The following is a 22,500-nucleotide window of genomic DNA, read 5'->3' as shown; positions in this document are numbered from 1 at the left end:
TACTTCACACTGTACTAACTTTACACCATATACTTCACACTGTACTACCTTTACAATGTAAACGTTACACTGTACTAACTGTACACTGTACTAACTTTACACTGTGCACTTTACACTGTGCACTTTACACTGTCCTAACTTTACAGTGTTAACTGTACACGTTACTAACTTTACAGTGTTAACTTTACACTGTGCTAACTTTACACTGTCCTAACTTTACAGTGTTAACTTTACACGCTACTAACTTTACACCATACACTTCACACTGTACTATATTTACACTGTAAACTTTACACTGTACTAACTGTGCACTGTACATACTTTACACTGTACTAACTTTTCACTGTGTACTTTACACTGTCCTAACTTTACAGTGTTAACTTTACACGGTACTAACTTTACAGTGTTAACTTTACATTGTGCTAACTTTACACCATATACTTCACACTGTACTACCTTTACACTGTGAACTTTACACTGTGCAAACTTTACACTGTAAGACTTTACACTGTGCTGACTTTACACTGTGCACTTTACACTGCCCTAACTTTGCAGTATTTAACTTTACACAGTACTAACTTTACACTGTACACTTTACTATGTCCTAACTTTACACTGTACTAATTTTACACTGTACTAGCTTTACACTGTGCACTTTACACTGTCCTAAATGTACAGTGTTAACTTTACACGGTACTAACTTTACACAGTACACTTTACACTGTCCTAACTTTACACTGTACTAACTTTACACTGAGCACTTTACACTGTTCTAACTTTACAGTGTAAGCTTTACACTGTACTAACTTTACAGTGTTAACTTGACACTGTACTCACTGTACAGTGTTAACTTTACACTGTACTAACTGTACAGTGTTAACTTTACTCTGACCTCACTTTACAGTGTTAACTTTACACTGTACTAACTTTACAGTGTTAACTTTACAGCAATCCAGTATCTGCCGAGCTGGCCTCCACTCTGGAGTGGTAGATAAGGATGGAGGATGGCTGGACGTCACCAGACAAGGCAGGAAGGACTTCTTCATCAAGTCCAACAAGAATGGAATTCAGTCTCTCGGGTATGGAAGCGTCATCTGTCTTGCAAACACTATCTCTTTGCCCAACATATCTCGTTGCCCTTTTGACAACCACTGACAAAAAGCTAGCAATTCGACAAGCGCGAGGCGGGTGAAGGCATTTCAAGCTACACATCAGCTGAGGGGAGGACGGCAAAACATATTGTCTGGAACGGAGCCAATGGAATGGCAATCAAACAAATGGAAACCATATTTTTGATGTGTTTGATACCGTTACACTTATTCCGTTCCAGCCATTACTACGAGCCCATCCTCCCCATTTAAGGTGCCACCAACCTCCCTTGTAACACATGTCCATGTCTGAGTCATAAAATGTGTAAAAAGCGTGAGCTGGCAAACACCCAAACATGTTTGTAGAGGTGCTGAAAAATTAAGTACGAAAGTTACACTCTACATGCTCCCAATAGGGTTGCAAACTTTCAGTCATTTCCCAAGGTTTCCTGAAAAACCAATTAACTTCTTAGGTCAGTGGACATATTTGGGATACTCAGGGCTGGTCTTAAGCTTTTGGCTCGATGCTTTTTTACTCTAGGAAATAGGGTCTGGATAACCCTTCATATCATTTGGAGTATTTCCGCTCTCTGTTGAAAAGATTTTAGATTTATCTAAATGGGACTTCCTGTTTGGAGAAAGAGTGAACAGAGGAATAACAATGTGCAGGGATGCAAAACTCTGGTGGCGTTTTACAGAGAACCTGGGTGGAGAATTACGAATTTCATGCTTATTTCCTTCTGATTCTGGGAAACTTCCAACCAGGATTTCTGGAAAACATAGGAATATTGGGAAAGTTAGCAGAATTTTGGAATCATAAGAATGTGTGTTTTTTTTTACATTTACAGGAAGTATCAGAGTGCCAACTCTTTTATCATCTCCAAAGTAGCAGGTCAGTACAGTACAACAACTATGGAATTAACTGAATTAGATTGCATTCAAGTCCTGTTGAGATCTCCTTGGGCCTGATATCAGCCTCCTTCCTGCCTTCCAGTGAAAGCTATCACCTGTGAGACCACGGTGGCTCAGATGTGTTCATATCAAAAGCTTGTAAAGCACTGCCCAAGGTACGATCATGACACACTCTCTCTCTCTCGCTCTCCCTCTCACTCTGTCTGTCAATTGAATTCAAAGGGGCTTTACTGGCATGGGAAATGTGTTTACTAAGCCAAAGCAAGTGAAATAAACACATAAGTATTGGTGGTATTTACAATGTTGCTTGTGCTCTGTGTGCTATTTTTTTTAGTGTTCTCGGTTTAATAAATATATGATGAACACTTACCACACTGCGCATTGGTCCGATCTCTCCTACTCCTCCTCAGACGAAGAAGACGAGCATTACAAGCATTACAAGCATTACAAGTACAGTTTTGTGAATTCCTGTGAATTATTGGTTAATGAGTGGACTCCAGACCTCACAACCATAGAGAGCAATGGACTCCAGACCTCACAACCATAGAGAGCAATGGACTCCAGACCTCACAACCATAGAGAGCAATGGACTCCAGACCTCACAACCACAGAGAGCAATGGACTCCAGACCTCACAACCATAGAGAGCAGTGGACTCCAGACCTCACAACCATAGAGAGCAATGGACTCCTGACCTCACAACCATAAAGAGCAATGGACTCCAGACCTCACAACCATAGAGATCATTGGACTCCAGACCTCACAACCATAGAGAGCATTGGACTCCAGACCTCACAACCATAGAGAGCAATGGACTCCAGACCTCACAACCATAGAGAGCATTGGACTCCAGACCTCACAACCATAGAGAGCAATGGACTCCAGACCTCACAACCATAGAGAGCAATGGACTCCAGACCTCACAACCATAGAGAGCAATGGACTCCAGACCTCACAACCATAGAGAGCAATGGACTCCAGACCTCACAACCATAGAGAGCAATGGACTCCAGACCTCACAACCATAGAGAGCATTGGACTCCAGACCTCACAACCATAGAGAGCAATGGACTCCAGACCTCACAACCATAGAGAGCAATTGGTTCTATAAGTTATTGACATATTTATTTTGCCAGATCCTAATAGGGATGTCGAGTTTTAAAGCACCAGATCATCAGCATACAGTATACATTTTGATTTCCGAGTCCAGTAGGGTGAGGCCGGGTGCTGCAGATTGTTCTAGTGCCTTCGCCAATTCATAGATTTTTTATCTTGAAGAGCTGTGGAGCTTAAGTCTGTCTCACATGTACATTGATTTTTATAATATCATTTATGCTTTCCTTTAATATGTATAGCGGACTCCCGTGCCAAATTGAGTCAAAAAACTTATTAGAAATGAACAAAGCATGAGAAGGCTTTTGGTTTGTTTTGGTTTGTTTGTTTGTCAGTATGGGTGTGCAGGGTGTATACGTGGTCTGCTTTACAGTATTTGCTCAGGACATTTTTTTCACTGAGGAAATGTTGCCGTCTGCTGTTGATGATGCTGAAGAGGATTTTCAGAGATTGCTGTTGACACAGATTGGGATTATATTTGTGGATTGTGGGAGACCAGACCTTGGTTCCAAATATTGGGGAAGATCCCAGAGCTAAGGATTATGTTAAAGTGTTTAAAAATAGACCATTTGAATTTGTGGCCTGTATATTTTAGAATTTTGTTTAGTATACCATCAACACCACAGGCCTTTTGGGGTTGGAGGGTTTGAATTTTGTCCTGTACCTCATCCAATGTAATTGGAGAATCCAGTGGGTTCTGATAGTCTTTAATAGCTGATTCTAAGATTTGTAAATGATCATGTATAAGTTTCTTGTCTTGGTTCTTAAAGGGCCGAAAAGGTTGGAGATATGGTTTTTACAGACATCTCCATTTTGCATTGATAACTCTCTGGTAGTCTTTAATAACTGACTCTTTTTTTGTTGTAAATTATCATCTTTTGATCTTTGTTCTTTGTTAAATGGCCAAAAAGGTTTTGCATAGATAGCTCTTCAGTCTGACAGGCGTGTCAGTTGGCTGACTGTGAACGCTCTGAGAGACTCTGGGTTGGGGTCAGTGATAAAGTAGTCTACAGTACTACTACCAAGAGATGAGCTAAGTGTACCAACCATAGGAGTCCCCTCGGATCCTACCATTGACTATGTATAGACACAGTGTAAGACAGAGCTGCAGGAGTTGTGACCCGTTTTTGTTGGTTGTGTTGTCATAGTTGTTTCTAGGAGGGCATATTTGGGAAGGGAATGCTGTCACCTCCAGGCAGGTGTTTGTCCCCCTGTGCGCTGAGTGTCAGGTTTTGTCCAGTTTTGGTGTTTAGGACCTATAGAATAGTACCTGTCCCTGGGCCTGGAAATGGTTGATCTCCCCTTCTAGCATGGAGAAGATGTCTTCGTTAAAGTATGTGGATTATATTGGGGGGATATACAGTAGGTAACACACAGGAAGACATTCTTATCTGTTGAGATAATTTCCTTATTTATTTCTAAGGTCTGATCTACGTAGATCTAAATAGGTTGTGGGCATGGTCTCTCTCTGACTCTCTATCTCTTTCATCTACCCTCCTCCATCTCACAACACTACCCCTTTATAGAGTAAATACAATTTGTTTAAACATAAAGCTACACTGATCCTGTCTGTTTTCAGGTTATATTGCCCCCGGAACTGCATGGAGGAGAACCCTAACATATCACGGGTCATCGGAACCGGAATCTATTCAGATGTAAGTGACTCAGCTCAGAGGCAAATCTGGTGCGTTCTTAGAATCCCTGATGTTTCATGATGTCAAATCTCAGGTCAGTGGAGAATCTGGTATGTTCTTAGAATCCCTGATGTGTCATGATGTCAAATCTCAGGTCAGTGGAGAATCTGGTGTGTTCTTAGAATCCCTGATGTGTCATGATGTCAAATCTCAGGTCAGTGGAGAATCTGGTGTGTTCTTAGAATCCCTGATGTGTCATGATGTCAAATCTCAGGTCAGTGGAGAATCTGGTGTGTTCTTAGAATCCCTGATGTGTCATGATGTCAAATCTCAGGTCAGTGGAGAATCTGGTGTGTTAGAATCCCTGATGTGTCATGATGTCATACCTCAGATCACAGGGCTGTTGTAGAGTGTCTGATTCAGTCTTGACTACAGAGGTTCCTCACAGTGTTCTCTCTCTCTTGCGCTCTCTCTCTCTTCGTTTCTTACTTCTCTCCCTCTCTCTTTGGTCTCTCTTGTCCCTCTTTCTCGCTCTCAGCCTCTCTGTCTGTCCCACATCTTTATATCTCAACCTCTCTTCCCATTCTCTCTCCCTCTTCCTCTCTCTCTTCTCTCCCTCTTCCCTCTCCCTCTTCCTCTCTCTCTTCTCTCCCTCTTCCTCTCCCTCTTCTCTCCCTCTTCCTCTCCCTCTTCTCTCCCTCTTCCTCTCTCTCTTCTCTCCCTCTTCCCTCTCTCCCTCTTCCTCTTCTCTCTTCCTTTCTCTCTCCCTCTCTTTCGCTTATCTCTTACGTATTTCTCTCTTGTGGCAGAAAATCTAAAGAGAGAGACTGCAGATTCTTCAAACAACAACTTTATTATAAGATTAGCACAAATGGAGCAGTGAACCATTCACCGTTGAAGATGGTTAAGGCCCAACAAATCATAATTGTGTCACAGTACGAGGGCTCAACCGTATAACTGCGTTCTGTCACAGTTCACACCATAATGTGCTCCTCCTTCCTGCAAGGTTCCACACAGCTGACTTCCTGCAGATTGTGAACCCACGGGATGTCTCACGTGCTTGCGGTCGCACCTAAACGGATCTTAGCTATACGCCTAGTCTTACGAATAAGTCACACCAATTTGTATTCATTTTAATTTCACCTTTATTTAACTAGGCAAGTCAGAACAAATTCTTATTTTTAATGAATAAGTCAGGTTAGAAAAAAAACATTAGTATTTAACAAGAGACAATTCTTTAAGAAGTAGAAAATTGGACAGCATGACTAATTCTGTAATTTTTCACGGCGGTCTCTCGATCGGTTATTCACCAGCCCAACTCTCTAACCATCTTTTTTCGTCTCCCTCCCTCTCTCTCTCTCTCTCGCTATCTCTCTCTCTCTCTCTCTCTCTCTCTCTCTCTCCATCCCTCCCTCTCTCTCTCTCTCTCTCTCTCTCTCTACAGAAATCCAGTATATGCCGGGTGGCGGTTCACGCTGGGGTGCTTCAGAACAATGTGGGTGGCTACATCGACGTGATGCCGGTAGACAAGCGGAAACAGTACATTGCCTCGTACCAAAACGGCATTACTTCCGAGAGGTATGGACCAACCCACGGCTGTGTGGAGCTTATCCCACCCTGTGGTCATTCATCTCACGCCTGGTGTCTAGCACACACCAGCACAGGTTAAAGCGTGCATCTTAAATGAGGCCCGATTTCCTACATAGTGCACTACTTTTGACCAGGGCCCATAATGCTGTTATATGATGCCATTTGGAACATAACCATATACAGTACTGTAAGGCCCGAGAGAGAGAGAGAGAGAGAGAGAGAGAGAGAGAGAGAGAGAGAGAGAGAGAGAGAGAGAGAGAGAGAGAGAGAGAGAGAGACTATTGCCTGACTGAAAATAAGGAAATGTGATTTTAATGAAGGTCGGAAATGTAACGATAACATGTTATCACAGTATAAGATAAAGTGTGATCACAAAGTAGATGGGCTAGAATTGGAGAGTCTGTCTGACTGTCAGTCTGACTGTATCAGGAAGGGAATAGTTGAGCCAGAGCTATGCAGTACGTACTACTTCTGTTTTACCTGTCTCTTTACCTGTCTCTTTACCTGTCTCTTTGCCTGTCTCTTTACCTGTCTCTTTACCAGTCTCTTTACCTGTCTCTTTACCTGTCTCTTTACCTGTCTCTTTACCAGTCTCTTTGCCTGTCTCTTTACCTGTCTCTTTACCAGTCTCTTTACGTGTCTCTTTACCTGTCTCTTTACCTGTCTCTTTACCTGTCTCTTTACCTGTCTCTTTACCAGTCTCTTTGCCTGTCTCTTTAACTGTCTCTTTACCAGTCTCTTTGCCTGTCTCTTTACCTGTCTCTTTACCAGTCTCTTTACCTGTCTCTTTACCAGTCTCTTTACCAGTCTCTTTACCTGTCTCTTTACCTGTCTCTTTACCAGTCTCTTTGCCTGTCTCTTTAACAGTCTCTTTACCTGTCTCTTTACCTGTCTCTTTACCAGTCTCTTTGCCTGTCTCTTTACCTGTCTCTTTACCAGTCTCTTTGCCTGTCTCTTTACCTGTCTCTTTACAAGTCTCTTTACCAGTCTCTTTACCTGTCTCTTTACCTGTCTCTTTACCAGTCTCTTTGCCAGTCTCTTTGCCAGTCTATTTACCTGTCTCTTTACCAGTCTCTTTACCAGTCTCTTTACCTGTCTCTTTACCTGTCTCTTTACCAGTCTCTTTGCCAGTCTCTTTGCCAGTCTATTTACCTGTCTCTTTACCAGTCTCTTTGCCAGTCTCTTTGCCAGTCTATTTACCTGTCTCTTTACCTGTCTCTTTACCTGTCTCTTTGCCTGTCTCTTTACCTGTCTCTTTACCTGTCTCTTTACCTGTCTCTTTACCAGTCTCTTTGCCTGTCTCTTTACCTGTCTCTTTACCAGTCTCTTTACCTGTCTCTTTACCTGTCTCTTTACCTGTCTCTTTACCAGTCTCTTTGCCTGTCTCTTTACCTGTCTCTTTACCAGTCTCTTTACGTGTCTCTTTACCTGTCTCTTTACCTGTCTCTTTACCTGTCTCTTTACCTGTCTCTTTACCAGTCTCTTTGCCTGTCTCTTTAACTGTCTCTTTACCAGTCTCTTTGCCTGTCTCTTTACCTGTCTCTTTACCAGTCTCTTTACCTGTCTCTTTACCAGTCTCTTTACCAGTCTCTTTACCTGTCTCTTTACCTGTCTCTTTACCAGTCTCTTTGCCTGTCTCTTTAACAGTCTCTTTACCTGTCTCTTTACCTGTCTCTTTACCAGTCTCTTTGCCTGTCTCTTTACCTGTCTCTTTACCAGTCTCTTTGCCTGTCTCTTTACCTGTCTCTTTACAAGTCTCTTTACCAGTCTCTTTACCTGTCTCTTTACCTGTCTCTTTACCAGTCTCTTTGCCAGTCTCTTTGCCAGTCTATTTACCTGTCTCTTTACCAGTCTCTTTACCAGTCTCTTTACCTGTCTCTTTACCTGTCTCTTTACCAGTCTCTTTGCCAGTCTCTTTGCCAGTCTATTTACCTGTCTCTTTACCAGTCTCTTTGCCAGTCTCTTTGCCAGTCTATTTACCTGTCTCTTTACCAGTCTCTTTGCCAGTCTCTTTGCCAGTCTCTTTACCTGTCTCTTTACCAGTCTCTTTACCAGTCTCTTTACCTGTCTCTTTAACAGTCTCTTTTACCAGTCTCTGGAAACAGAGGAGCAGTTCAATCTGTGCTAGTTTCTGGACAATAAAAGTGCTGAAGTTCTGTGCAGGCCAGCTTGCACATTAGAAATACAGGTTTAGCTAGATAAACATTAGTATTACACAGCCTAGTATTAGTGGTATCTAGCCTGGTATTAGTGTTATCTAACCTATTTATTAGTGGTATATAGTCCTAGTATTAGTGTTATATAGTCTAGTGTTAGTCTTATATAGTCTAGTATTAGTGTTATATAGTCTAGTATTAGTGGTATATAGTCTAGTGTTAGTGGCATATAGTCTAGTATTAGTGTTATATAGTCTAGTATTAGTGTTATATAGTCTAGTATTACTGTTATATAGTCTAGTGTTAGTGTTATATAGTCTAGGATTAGTGTTATATAGTCTAGTATTAGTGTTATATAGCCTAGCAGTAGTGTTGTATAGTCTAGTATTAGTGTTATATAGTCTAGTATTACTGTTATATAGTCTAGTGTTAGTGTTATATAGTCTAGGATTAGTGTTATATAGTCTAGTATTAGTGTTATATAGTCTAGTATTACTGTTATATAGTCTAGTATTACTGTTATATAGTCTAGTATTAGTGTTATATAACCTAGCAGTAGTGTTATATAGTCTAGAATTAGTGTTATATAGTCTAGTATTAGTGTTATATAACCTATTTATTAGTGTTATATAACCTAGTATTAGTGTTATATAGTCTAGTGTTAGTGGTATATAGTCTAGTATTAGTGTTATATAGTCTAGTATTAGTGGTATATAGTATAGTATTCGTGGTATATAATCTAGTATTAGTGTTGTATATCCTGGTATTAGTGTTATATAGTCTAGTATTAGTGGTATATAGTCTAGTATTAGTGTTATATAGTCTAGTTGTAGTGGTATATAGCTTTGTATTAGTGTTATATAGTCTAGTATTAGTGGTATATAGTCTAGTATTAGTGTTATATAGTCTAGTATTAGTGTTGTATAGTCTAGTATTAGTGTTATATAACCTAGTATTAGTGTTATATAGTCTAGTATTAGTGGTATATAGCTTAGTATTAGTGTTATATAGTCTAGTATTAGTGGTATATAGTCTAGTATTAGTGTTGTATAGTCTAGTATTAGTGTTGTATAGTCTAGTATTAGTGTTGTATAGTCTAGTATTAGCTGTATATAGGTTAGTATTAGTGTTATATAGTCTAGTTGTAGTGGTATATAGCTTTGTATTAGTGTTATATAGTCTAGTATTAGTGGTATATAACCTAGCAGTAGTGTTATATAGTCTAGTATTAGTGGTATATAACCTAGTTGTAGTGGTATATAGCTTTGTATTAGTGGTATATAGTCTAGTATTAGTGGTATATAACCTAGCAGTAGTGTTGTATAGTCTAGTATTAGTGTTGTATAGTCTAGTATTAGTGTTGTATAGTCTAGTATTAGTGGTATATAGGTTAGTATTAGTGTTATATAGTCTAGTTGTAGTGGTATATAGCTTTATATTGGTGGTATATAGTCTAGTATTAGTGGTATATAGTCTAGTATTAGTGTTATATAGTCTAGTATTAGTGGTATATAGCTTAGTATTAGTGTTATATAGTCTAGTATTAGTGGTATATAGTCTAGTATTAGTGTTGTATAGTCTAGTATTAGTGTTGTATAGTCTAGTATTAGTGTTGTATAGTCTAGTATTAGCTGTATATAGGTTAGTATTAGTGTTATATAGTCTAGTTGTAGTGGTATATAGCTTTGTATTAGTGATACCTAGCCTAGCAGCGACATCTCTTCAGGGCTAAAGATCCGGTTCAGATCTATCTGTCTTTCCTAGCATGTCAGGCCACACCTCCTCTATCTCTCTCTCTCTGTGTGTGTCCATGTCAACCTAGTGGGATGCCTATTTGTGTCAGTCTGTCATCTCTCTATTTGTGTCAGTCTGTCATCTCTCTATTTGTGTCAGTCTGTCGTGTCTCTATTTGTGTCAGTCTGTCCTCTCTCTATTTGTGTCAGTCTGTCGTTTCTCTATTTGTGTCAGTCTGTCCTCTCTCTATTTGTGTCAGTCTGTCCTCTCTCTATTTGTGTCAGTCTGTCCTCTCTCTATTTGTGTCAGTCTGTCCTCTCTCTATTTGTGTCAGTTTGTCCTCTCTCTATTTGTGTCAGTCTGTCCTCTCTCTATTTGTGTCAGTCTGTCATCTCTCTATTTGTGTCAGTCTGTCGTGTCTCTATTTGTGTCAGTCTGTCATCTCTCTATTTGTGTCAGTCTGTCATCTCTCTATTTGTTTCAGTCTGTCGTGTCTCTTTTTGTGTCAGTCTGTCGTTTCTCTATTTGTGTCAGTCTGTCCTCTCTCTATTTGTGTCAGTCTGTCCTCTCTCTATTTGTGTCAGTCTGTCCTCTCTCTATTTGTGTCAGTCTGTCATCTCTCTATTTGTGTCAGTCTGTCGTTTCTCTATTTGTGTCAGTCTGTCGTGTCTCTATTTGTGTCAGTCTGTCGTTTCTCTATTTGTTTCAGTCTGTCCTCTCTCTATTTGTGTCAGTCTGTCCTCTCTCTATTTGTGTCAGTCTGTCCTCTCTCTATTTGTGTCAGTCTGTCGTCTCTCTATTTGTGTAAAAGCTACACGTCTCTGTGTCTTTCTTTTTTCAAGATGGTGTGAAGTTAAGTCTATCTGTTTTGAAGTTAAGTCTATCAGTTTGTTGAAACAGCAAAGACTTGTATTTCTTTGTGTCGCGCGTTCATGGCGTTCATGGTTGACATCGATGTTTCTCTGTAAAACAGTCTGGTCAGCTGTGTTTGTTTGTGTTTATCAGCTGTCTGTCTGTCTATCTGTCTGTCTGTCTGGGTAGAACATCCAGGACGGTGAGATTCTGACGCATTTCACAGGCAGTGAAACTGATTCCTGTTTTCTGTCCACTCCTCCTCCCCCTCTTCCTCCTTTCCTCCTCTCCCTCTCACCCCTCATCTCTCCCCCTCCCCTCCGCTCTCCCCACCAGTCTTCAGAACCCACCAGGAGGAAAGGCATTCCGGGTTTTTGCTGTGATCTGAATGTTCCGTGTTCTGACCGGGTGTTCCATGTTCTGGCTGAGTGTTCCATGTTCTGACTGAGTCTTCCGACTGAGTGTTCCGTGTTCTGACTGAGTGTTCCGTGTTCTGACTGAGTGTTCTGTGTTCTGACTGAGTGTTCTGTGTTCTGACTGATTGTTCCGTGTTCTGACTGAGTGTTCTGTGTTCTGACTGATTGTTCCATGTTCTGACTGAGTGTTCCGTGTTCTGAATGAGTGTTCCAAATTCTGGCTGATTGTTCCGACTGAGTGTTCCGTGTTCTGACTGAGTTTTACGTGTTCCGAAGGTCAGGGGCTCCATCTCTCCTCTCTCACCAAACACAGAATCAATCATCTCTGCTGTCCGTTTGGCTGAATGGGCCGTGAACACTCATCTCTGCTGTCAAAAGCTGAAAATGACTGAAACGTTTTTCTGGCCTTTTCACTAGCCGCAACGTCAGAGGACGTCTCCACGGAAACTATAGACATTTATCACAGGTACGGGCAGCGCTGAATGAAGAGAGATGGGAGAGAGCAAGGCTGGTGCTCAGTGCAGTCCCGTTTCAATGTTTTAATGTCATCTGGTTCATTTTATAAACTGTATGTATTTGACGTAATTGCTAGAATTACTTTAAACTGTAAAGTGCAGTACCAGTCAAAAGTCTGGACACACCTACTCATTCCAGGGTATTTCTTTATTTGTACTGTTTTCTACATTGTAGAATAATAGTGAAGACATCAAAACTATGACATAACACATATGGAATCATGTAGTAACCAAAAAAGTGTTAAGCTAATTCAAAATATAATATATAATATATATTTTAGATTCTTCAAATAGCCACCCTTTGCCTTGATGACAGCTTTGCACACTCTTGACATTATCTCAACTAGTTTCACCTGAAATGCTTTTCCAACAGTCTTGAAGTTCCCACATATGCTGAGCATTTGTTGGCTGCTTTTCCTTCACTCTGTAGTCAAACTCATCCCAAACCATCTCAATTGGGTTGAGGTCGGGGGATTGTGGAGGCCAGGTCATCTGATGCAGCACTCCATCACTCTCCTTCCTGGTCAAATAGCCCTTACACATCCTGGAGGTGTGCTGGGTCATTGTCCTGGTGAAAAACAAATGATAGTCCCACTAAGCACAACCCAGATGGGATGGCGTATCGCTGTAGAATGCTATGGTAGCCAGACTGGTTAAGTGTGCCTTGAATTCTAAATATATCACAGACAGTGTCACTAGCAAAGCACCATCACACCTCCTCCTCCGTGCTTCACGGTGGGAACCACACATGCGGAGAGCATCCGTTCACCTACTCTGCCTCTCAAAGACACGGCGGTTGAAACCAAAAATCTCAAATTGGGACTCATCAGACCAAAGGACAGATTTCCACCAGTCTAATGTCCATTGCTCGTGTTTTTTGGCCCAAGCAAGTCTTTTATTTTTAATGGTGTACTTTAATAGTAGTTTCTTTGCAGAAATTGAACCATTAAGGCCTGATTCACAGTCTCTGAACAGTTGATGTGTTTGTGACTTGAACTCTGTGAAGCATTTATTTGGGGTGTAATCTGAGGCTGGTAACTCAAATGAACATATCCTCTCCAGCAGAGGTAACTCTGGGTCTTCCTTTCCTTTGGCGGTTCTCATGAGAACCAGTTTCATCATAGCGTCTGAGGGTTTTTGCGACTGCACTTAAATTAACTTTAAAAGTTCTTGAAATGTTCCTTATTGACTGACCTTCATGTCTTACAGTAATGATAGACTGTCGTTTCTCTTCGCCTATTTGAGCTGTTCTTGTCATGATGTATATTTGTGTTTTTACCAAATAAAACTATCTTCTGTATACCAGCCCTACCTTGTCACAACACAACTGATTGTCTCAAACGCATTAAGAAGGAAAGAAATTCCACAAATTAACTTTTAACAAGGCACACCTGTTAATTGAAATGCATTCCAGGTGACTACCTCATGAAGCTGGTTGAGAGAAGGCCAAGAGTGTGCAAAGCAGTCATCAAGGTAAAGGGTGGCTACATTGAAGAACCTCATATAAAATATATTTGGATTTGTTTAACACTTTTTTGTTGCTTACTGTCTTCACTAGTTTTCTACAATGTAGAATATAGTAACACACGAAGAAAAACCCTTGAATGAGTAAGTGTGTCCAAACGTTTAGTACTGTGTATGTGTGTGTATATATATATATATATGTCTATGTGGTGTTGTTGGTTTTGTTATTATCGTCTTGCCTGTAGAACTGAACTGATATCCAATATTACAACAACAGAATATAACAATATACAATATACAATTTAGCACTTAAAGGAATATCATCATCTTATACCGTCATGTAAATAATAGTATGTCAGATTGGACCTACTTCTGTCTGGCCCGTGTTATTATCGGTGCTGTGGAAAAGGACTTTATCTTTTTGTGGGGGTTTTGTGTTTACCTTTTTTTAAACATGCTGTTTTTCTACCAGTGGTATCAAGGAGTAAGCCAAGGTATGTTTTTAATATGCAGTAATATTCAGAGAGTACTTCATAGAGAGTACTTCATAGAGAGTACTTCATAGAGAGTACTTCATAGAGAGTACTTCATAGAGATGTTGTGTTTACGGTTTTGTTATGGCTAGGGCTCTGTTTTTTTTGCCCAATGACGTGACATAGCAAGATTATATCACGTACAATTGAACAAAAAATATAAATGCAACGGTTTCAATGTTTCATGAGCTGAAATAAAAGATCTCAGAAATGTTACCTAGTCACAAAGTTTTATTTCTCTCAAATTGTTCAAATAATAATCCCTTCACCTGAAAAGTGTGGCATATCAAGAAGATGATCAAACCGCCTTACACGGGTACATTGTAGGGACAGTAAAAGACTACTGTGAAATGTACAATTTTGACACACAACACAACGCCACTGTTTTGAAGGAGAGTGCAATTGACATGTTGACTGCAGGAATGTCCAACAGAGCTGTTGCCAGAGAATTCAATGTTAATTTCTCTACCATAAGCACCTACAGTGTAGTTTTAGAGACAGGACTTTCAACCGGCCTCACAACTGCAGACCTAGTGTAACCATACCAACGCAGGTCTTCCACATCCGTCTCCTTCACCTGCGGGATTCATTTGAGACCAGCCACCTGGACAGCTGACGAAACTGTGGGTTTGCAGAGTCAAAGAAATTCAGCAAAAATGGTCAGAAAGCGTCTTCTGCGTTCTCGTCGTCCTCACCAGGGTCTTGACCTGACTGTAGTTTGGAGTTGTAAACTGACTTCAGTGGACAAATGCTAATCTTCGATGGCCAATGGCACCTTGGAGAAGTGTGCTCTTCCCGGATGAATTCTGGTTTCAACTGTATGGCGTCGTGTGGGCGAGCGGTTGGCTGACGGTTGGCTGAAAGTTGGCTGACGTCAACTTTGTGAACAGAGTGCTCCATGGTGGTGGGGTTATGATATGGGCAGGTATAAGCTATGGGCAACGAACACAATTGCATTTTATCAATGTCATTTTGAACGCACAGAGATATCGTGATGAGATCATGAGGTCCGTTGTCGTGCCATTCATCCACCACCATCACCTCATGTTTCAGCATGATGAGAACCTGAGGCCCATTGTCGTGCCATTCATCCACCACCATCACCTCATGTTTCAGCATGATAATGCACGGCCCCATGTCGCAAGGATATGTACACAATTCCTGGAAGCTGAAAATGTCTTGCATACTCACCAGGCACATCAACAATTGAGCATGTTTGGGATGCTCTGGATCGACGTGTGCAAAAGCGTGTTCCAGTTCCTGACAATATCCAACAACTTCACACAGCCATTGAAGAGGAGTGGGACAACATTGAACAGGCCACAATCAACAGCCTGATCAACTCTGTATCCCCAGTCATTTGAAATTCATATTTAAGGACCTGATGAATAGATTTCAATTGAGTGACACCATTAAACCATTTACTACTACAATATACCATTATACCATTTACTGCTACAGTATACCATTATACCATGTACTACTACAGTATACCATTATACCATTATACCATTTACTACTACAGTATACCATTATACCATTTACTACTACAGTATACCATTATACCATTTACTACTACAGTATACCATTATACCATTATACCATTTACCACTACAGTATTCCATTATACCATTATACCATTTACCACTACAGTATACCATTATACCACTATACCATGTACTACTACAGTATACCATTATACCATTTACTACTACAGTATACCATTATACCATTTACTACTACAGTATACCATTATACCATTTACTACTACAGTATACCATTATACCATTTACTACTACAGTATACCATTATACCATTTACTACTACAGTATTTCATTATACCAATATACCATTTACTACTACAGTATACCATTATACCATTATACCAATATACCATTTACTACTACAGTATACCATTATACCAATATACCATTTACTACTACAGTATACCATTATACCAATATACCATTTACTACTACAGTATACCATTATACCATTATACCATTTACTACTAAATTATACCATTATTTTTTTTTTATTTTTTTTTTTTTATTTCACCTTTATTTAACCAGGTAGGCTAGTTGAGAACAAGTTCTCATTTGCAACTGCGACCTGGCCAAGATAAAGCATAGCAGTGTGAACAGACAACACAGAGTTACACATGGAGTAAACAATTAACAAGTCAATAACACAGTAGAAAAAAGGGGAGTCTATATATACATTGTGTGCAAAAGGCATGAGAAGGTAGGCAAATAATTACAATTATGCAGATTAACACTGGAGTGATAAATGATCAGATGGTTATGTAAAGGTAGAGATATTGGTGTGCAAAAGAGCAGAAAAATAAATAAATAAAAACAGTATGGGGATGAGGTAGGTGAAAATGGGTGGGCTATTTACCAATAGACTATGTACAGCTGCAGCGATCGGTTAGCTGCTCAGATAGCAGATGTTTGAAGTTGGTGAGGGAGATAAAAGTCTCCAACTTCAGTGATTTTTGCAATTCGTTCCAATCACAGGCAGCAGAGAACTGGAACGAAAGGCGGCCAAATGAGGTGTTGGCTTTAGGGATGATCAGTGAGATACACCTGCTGGAGCGCGTGCTACGGATGGGTGTTGCCATCGTAACCAGTGAACTGAGATAAGGCGGAGCTTTACCTAGCATGGACTTGTAGATGAGCTGGAGCCAGTGGGTCTGGCGACGAATATGTAGCGAGGGCCAGCCGATTAGAGCATACAAGTCGCAGTGGTGGGTGGTATAAGGTGCTTTAGTGACAAAACGGATGGCACTGTGATAAACTGCATCCAGTTTGCTGAGTAGAGTGTTGGAAGCAATTTTGTAGATGACATCGCCGAAGTCGAGGATCGGTAGGATAGTCAGTTTTACTAGGGTAAGTTTGGCGGCGTGAGTGAAGGAGGCTTTGTTGCGGAATAGAAAGCCGACTCTTGATTTGATTTTCGATTGGAGATGTTTGATATGGGTCTGGAAGGAGAGTTTAGAGTCTAGCCAGACACCTAGGTACTTATAGATGTCCACATATTCAAGGTCGGAACCATCCAGGGTGGTGATGCTGGTCAGGCGTGCGGGTGCAGGCAGCGAACGGTTGAAAAGCATGCATTTGGTTTTACTAGCGTTTAAGAGCAGTTGGAGGCCACGGAAGGAGTGCTGTATGGCATTGAAGCTCGTTTGGAGGTTAGATAGCACAGTGTCCAAGGACGGGCCGGAAGTATATAGAATGGTGTCGTCTGCGTAGAGGTGGATCAGGGAATCGCCCGCAGCATGAGAAACATCATTGATATATACAGAGAAAAGAGTCGGCCCGAGAATTGAACCCTGTGGCACCCCCATAGAGACTGCCAGAGGACCGGACAGCATGCCCTCCGATTTGACACACTGAACTCTGTCTGCAAAGTAATTGGTGAACCAGGCAAGGCAGTCATCCGAAAAACCGAGGCTACTGAGTCTGCCAATAAGAATACGGTGATTGACAGAGTCGAAAGCCTTGGCAAGGTCTATGAAGACGGCTGCACAGTACTGTCTTTTATCGATGGCGGTTATGATATCGTTTAGCACCTTGAGCGTGGCTGAGGTACACCCGTGACCAGCTCGGAAACCAGATTGCACAGCGGAGAAGGTACGGTGGGATTCAAGATGGTCAGTGATCTGTTTGTTGACTTGGCTTTCGAAGACCTTAGATAGGCAGGGCAGGATGGATATTGGTCTGTAACAGTTTGGGTCCAGGGTGTCGCCCCCTTTGAAGAGGGGGATGACTGCGGCAGCTTTCCAATCCTTGGGGATCTCAGACGATATGAAAGAGAGGTTGAACAGGCTGGTAATAGGGGTTGCGACAATGGCGGCGGATAGTTTCAGGAATAGAGGGTCCAGATTGTCAAGCCCAGCTGATTTGTACGGGTCCAGGTTTTGCAGCTCTTTCAGAACATCTGCTATCTGGATTTGGGTAAAGGAGAACCTGGAGAGGCTTGGGCGAGTAGCTGCGGGGGGGGGGGAGCTGTTGGACGAGGTTGGAGTAGCCAGGCGGAAGGCATGGCCAGCCGTTGAGAAATGCTTGTTGAAGTTTTCGATAATCATGGATTTATCGGTGGTGACCGTGTTACCTAGCCTCAGTGCAGTGGGCAGCTGGGAGGAGGTGCTCTTGTTCTCCATGGACTTCACAGTGTCCCAGAACTTTTTGGAGTTGGAGCTACAGGATGCAAACTTCTGCCTGAAGAAGTTGGCTTTAGCTTTCCTGACTGACTGTGTGTATTGGTTCCTGACTTCCCTGAACAGTTGCATATCGCGGGGACTGTTCGATGTTAGTGCAGTCCGCCACAGGATGTTTTTGTGCTGGTCGAGGGCAGTCAGGTCTGGAGTGAACCAGGGGCTATATCTGTTCTTAGTTCTGCATTTTTTGAACGGAGCATGCTTATCTAAAATGGTGAGGAAGTTACTTTTAAAGAAAGACCAGGCATCCTCAACTGACGGGATGAGGTCAATGTCCTTCCAGGATACCCGGGCCAGGTCGATTAGAAAGGCCTGCTCACAGAAGTGTTTTAGGGAGCGTTTGACAGTGATGAGGGGTGGTCGTTTGACTGCGGCTCCGTAGCGGATACAGGCAATGAGGCAGTGATCGCTGAGATCCTGGTTGAAGACAGCGGAGGTGTATTTGGAGGGCCAGTTGGTCAGGATGACGTCAATGAGGGTGCCCTTGTTTACAGAGTTAGGGTTGTACCTGGTGGGTTCCTTGATGATTTGAGTGAGATTGAGGGCATCTAGCTTAGATTGTAGGACTGCCGGGGTGTTAAGCATATCCCAGTTTAGGTCACCTAACAGAACAAACTCTGAAGCTAGATGGGGGGCGATCAATTCACAAATGGTGTCCAGGGCACAGCTGGGAGCTGAGGGGGGTCGGTAGCAGGCGGCAACAGTGAGAGACTTATTTCTGGAGAGAGTAATTTTCAAAATTAGTAGTTCGAACTGTTTGGGTATGGACCTGGAAAGTATGACATTACTTTGCAGGCTCTCTCTGCAGTAGACTGCAACTCCTCCTCCTTTGGCAGTTCTATCTTGACGGAAGATGTTATAGTTGGGTATGGAAATCTCAGAATTTTTGGTGGCCTTCCTGAGCCAGGATTCAGACACGGCAAGGACATCAGGGTTAGCAGAGTGTGCTAGAGCAGTGAGTAAGACAAACTTAGGGAGGAGGCTTCTGATGTTGACATGCATGAAACCAAGGCTTTTTCGATCACAGAAGTCAACAAATGAGGGTGCCTGGGGACATGCAGGGCCTGGGTTTACCTCCACATCACCCGCGGAACAGAGAAGGAGTAGTATGAGGGTGCGGCTGAAGGCTATCAAAACTGGTCGCCTAGGGCGTTGGGGACAGAGAATAAGAGGAGCAGGTTTCTGGGCATGGTAGAATATATTCAGGGCATAATGCGCAAACAGGGGTATGGTGGGGTGCGGGTACAGCGGAGGTAAGCCCAGGCACTGGGTGATGATGAGAGAGGTTGTATCTCTGGACATGCTGGTTGTAATGGGTGAGGTCACCGCATGTGTGGGGGGTGGGACAAAGGAGGTAACAGGGGTATAAAGAGTGGAACTAGGGGCTCCATTGTAAACTAAAACAATGATAACTAACCTGCACAACAGTATACAGGGCATATTGACATATGAGAGAGACATACAGCGAGGCATACAGTAATCACAGGTGTTGAATTGGGAGAGCTAGCTAAAACAGTAGGTGAGACAACAGCTAATCAGCTAGCACAACAACAGCAGGTAGAATGGCGATTGATTAGGCAGAGAGGGTCGGATTAACTACACACAGAGCCTAAGTGCGGCTGGGGCCGACAGATAAAACATAAACAAGCAGAATGGATTACCGTGATTAATGGACAGTCCAGCATGCATCAGCTATGTAGCCAAGTGATCAGTGTCCAAGGGGCAGCGGTGGATGGGGCAGGGAAGCTGGACTGGCGAGTGATTATCCAGGTTAGAAAACTAACAATGACCAAATAGCTTGTAGCCAGTTAGCTGGTTAGCTTCTGGAGGTTCTTGAGTGTGTTCTAAAAATGTAAAGATAATAGCGGTTCCGTATCACATTGGGTGAGGCAGGTTACCGGAAGGTATAAACAAATTAAAAATCGAAAAGGGATAGAAAGTAAATATGGGTTCAGTGAGTGTTTGGGACGCGGCGATTCAGACGGTTAGCAGGCCTGTGCTAACAAGCTAACAGTTAGTAGACGGTGCTAAACACGGTAGCAGTTAGCGGACCGGGCTAAGCAAGCTAGCAATTAGCAGGCCGAATTTGCAAGCAAGGAGATAGCAAGGGCTAGAGAGTTAGCCTTTGGGGACGTCGCGATGGGGGTATCTGTTTATTCCTCTTCATGCAGTGACATCGATGGACCGGTCGTGGGTCTGGATATTGTAGCCCAGGAGCTCAAAATGTTCCGTTTGCGATGGGAATCCGGGGATGAAAAATAAAATAAAATAATAAATAGGTCCGTTATGCTCTGGTTAGAGTCGCGTTGTTCGAACTGGCGAGAGCTTTCCGAGCTAAAGGTTAGCTGATGACCGGTTAGCTGAAGACCGCTAGCAATGTTTTGCTGAAGCTGGTAGTTCGTTGGCTAGCTTTAGCGTTGGCTAGCTTCAGTTGAGGGGTTCCAGGTCCGAAGTAAATATAAATACTTTAGGAAAAATAGCTACGTTGGGTGAGGCGGGTTGCAGGAGAGTATTTAGAAGAAGTTGAGGTTCAGCAAAAAGTTTTAAAGAAAAGTTTTAAAGATATGTGAAGAAAAAAACGAAAACAAACGATATATACAAGGGACACTACACGACAATACGTCCTACTGCTACGCCATCTTGGTTATACCATTTACTATTACAGTATACCATTATACCATTATACCATTTACTACTACAGTATACCATTATACTATTATACCATTTACTGCTACAGTATACCATTATACCATTATACCATTTACTACTACAGTATACCATTATACCATTATACCATTTACTGCTACAGTATACCATTATACCATTTACTACTACAGTATACCACTATACCATTATAACATTTACTACTACAGTATACCATTATACTATTATACCATTTACTGCTACAGTATACCATTATACCATTATACCATTTACTACTACAGTCTACCATTATACCATTATACCATTTACTGCTACAGTATACCATTATACCATTTACTACTACAGTATACCACTATACCATTATAACATTTACTACTACAGTATACCATTATACTATTATACCATTTACTGCTACAGTATACCATTATACCATTATACCATTTACTACTACAGTATACCATTATACCATTATACCATTTACTACTACAGTATACTATTACACCATTTACTGCTACAGTATACCATTATACCATTATACAGTGCCTTGCGAAAGTATTCGGCCCCCTTGAACTTTGCGACCTTTTGCCACATTTCAGGCTTCAAACATAAATATATAAAACTGTATTTTTTGTGAAGAATCAACAACAAGTGGGACACAATCATGAAGTGGAACGACATTTATTGGATATTTCAAACTTTTTTTACAAATCAAAAACTGAAAAATTGGGCGTGCAAAATTATTCAGCCCCTTTACTTTCAGTGCAGCAAACTCTCTCCAGAAGTTCAGTGAGGATCTCTGAATGATCCAATGTTGCCCTAAATGACTAATGATGATAAATACAAAAGACTTGTGTAATCAAGTCTCCGTATAAATGCACCTGCACTGTGATAGTCTCAGAGGTCCGTTAAAAGCGCAGAGAGCATCATGAAGAACAAGGAACACACCAGGCAGGTCCGAGATACTGTTGTGAAGAAGTTTAAAGCCGGATTTGGATACAAAAAGATTTCCCAAGCTTTAAACATCCCAAGGAGCACTGTGCAAGCGATAATATTGAAATGGAAGGAGTATCAGACCACTGCAAATCTACAAAGACCTGGCCGTCCCTCTAAACTTTCAGCTCATAAAAGGAGAAGACTGATCAGAGATGCAGCCAAGAGGCCCATGATCACTTTGGATGAACTGCAGAGATCTACAGCTGAGGTGGGAGACTCTGTCCATAGGACAACAATCAGTCGTATGTTGCACAAATCTGGCCTTTATGGAATAGTGGCAAGAAGAAAGCCATTTCTTAAAGATATCCATAAAAAGTGTTGTTTAAAGTTTGCCACAAGCCACCTGGGAGACACACCAAACATGTGGAAGAAGGTGCTCTGGTCAGATGAAACCAAAATTGAACTTTTTGGCAACAATGCAAAACGTTATGTTTGGCGTAAAAGCAACACAGCTCATCACCCTGAACACACCATCTCCACTGTCAAACATGGTGGTGGCAGCATCATGGTTTGGGCCTGCTTTTCTTCAGCAGGGACAGGGAAGATGGTTATAATTGATGGGAAGATGGATGGAGCCAAATACAGGACCATTCTGGAAGAAAACCTGATGGAGTC

The 22,500-nt window shown here is 41.7% G+C and overlaps 1 protein-coding gene across 1 annotated transcript in view; it reads left to right on the top strand.

Annotated features, from left to right (window-relative positions):
- The window catches only part of LOC139366872 (cysteine-rich secretory protein LCCL domain-containing 1-like), a 54,267-nt gene extending 40,197 nt beyond the window's left edge, over nt 1-14,070 (top strand). The window contains exons 9-14 of the mRNA XM_071104572.1: nt 949-1,079; nt 1,937-1,980; nt 2,083-2,155; nt 4,692-4,767; nt 6,191-6,324; nt 11,415-14,070. Coding sequence (XP_070960673.1) covers nt 949-1,079; nt 1,937-1,980; nt 2,083-2,155; nt 4,692-4,767; nt 6,191-6,324; nt 11,415-11,466 — 510 coding nt within the window. The 3' untranslated portion in view covers nt 11,467-14,070. The remainder of the gene's footprint in view (nt 1-948; nt 1,080-1,936; nt 1,981-2,082; nt 2,156-4,691; nt 4,768-6,190; nt 6,325-11,414) is intronic.
- Nucleotides 14,071-22,500: the final 8,430 nt, after the last annotated feature.

This window comes from Oncorhynchus clarkii, chromosome 15, assembly GCF_045791955.1.
Source record: "Oncorhynchus clarkii lewisi isolate Uvic-CL-2024 chromosome 15, UVic_Ocla_1.0, whole genome shotgun sequence".
NCBI lineage: Eukaryota > Metazoa > Chordata > Actinopteri > Salmoniformes > Salmonidae > Oncorhynchus > Oncorhynchus clarkii.
This window is presented reverse-complemented; position numbering and strand designations above follow the sequence as displayed.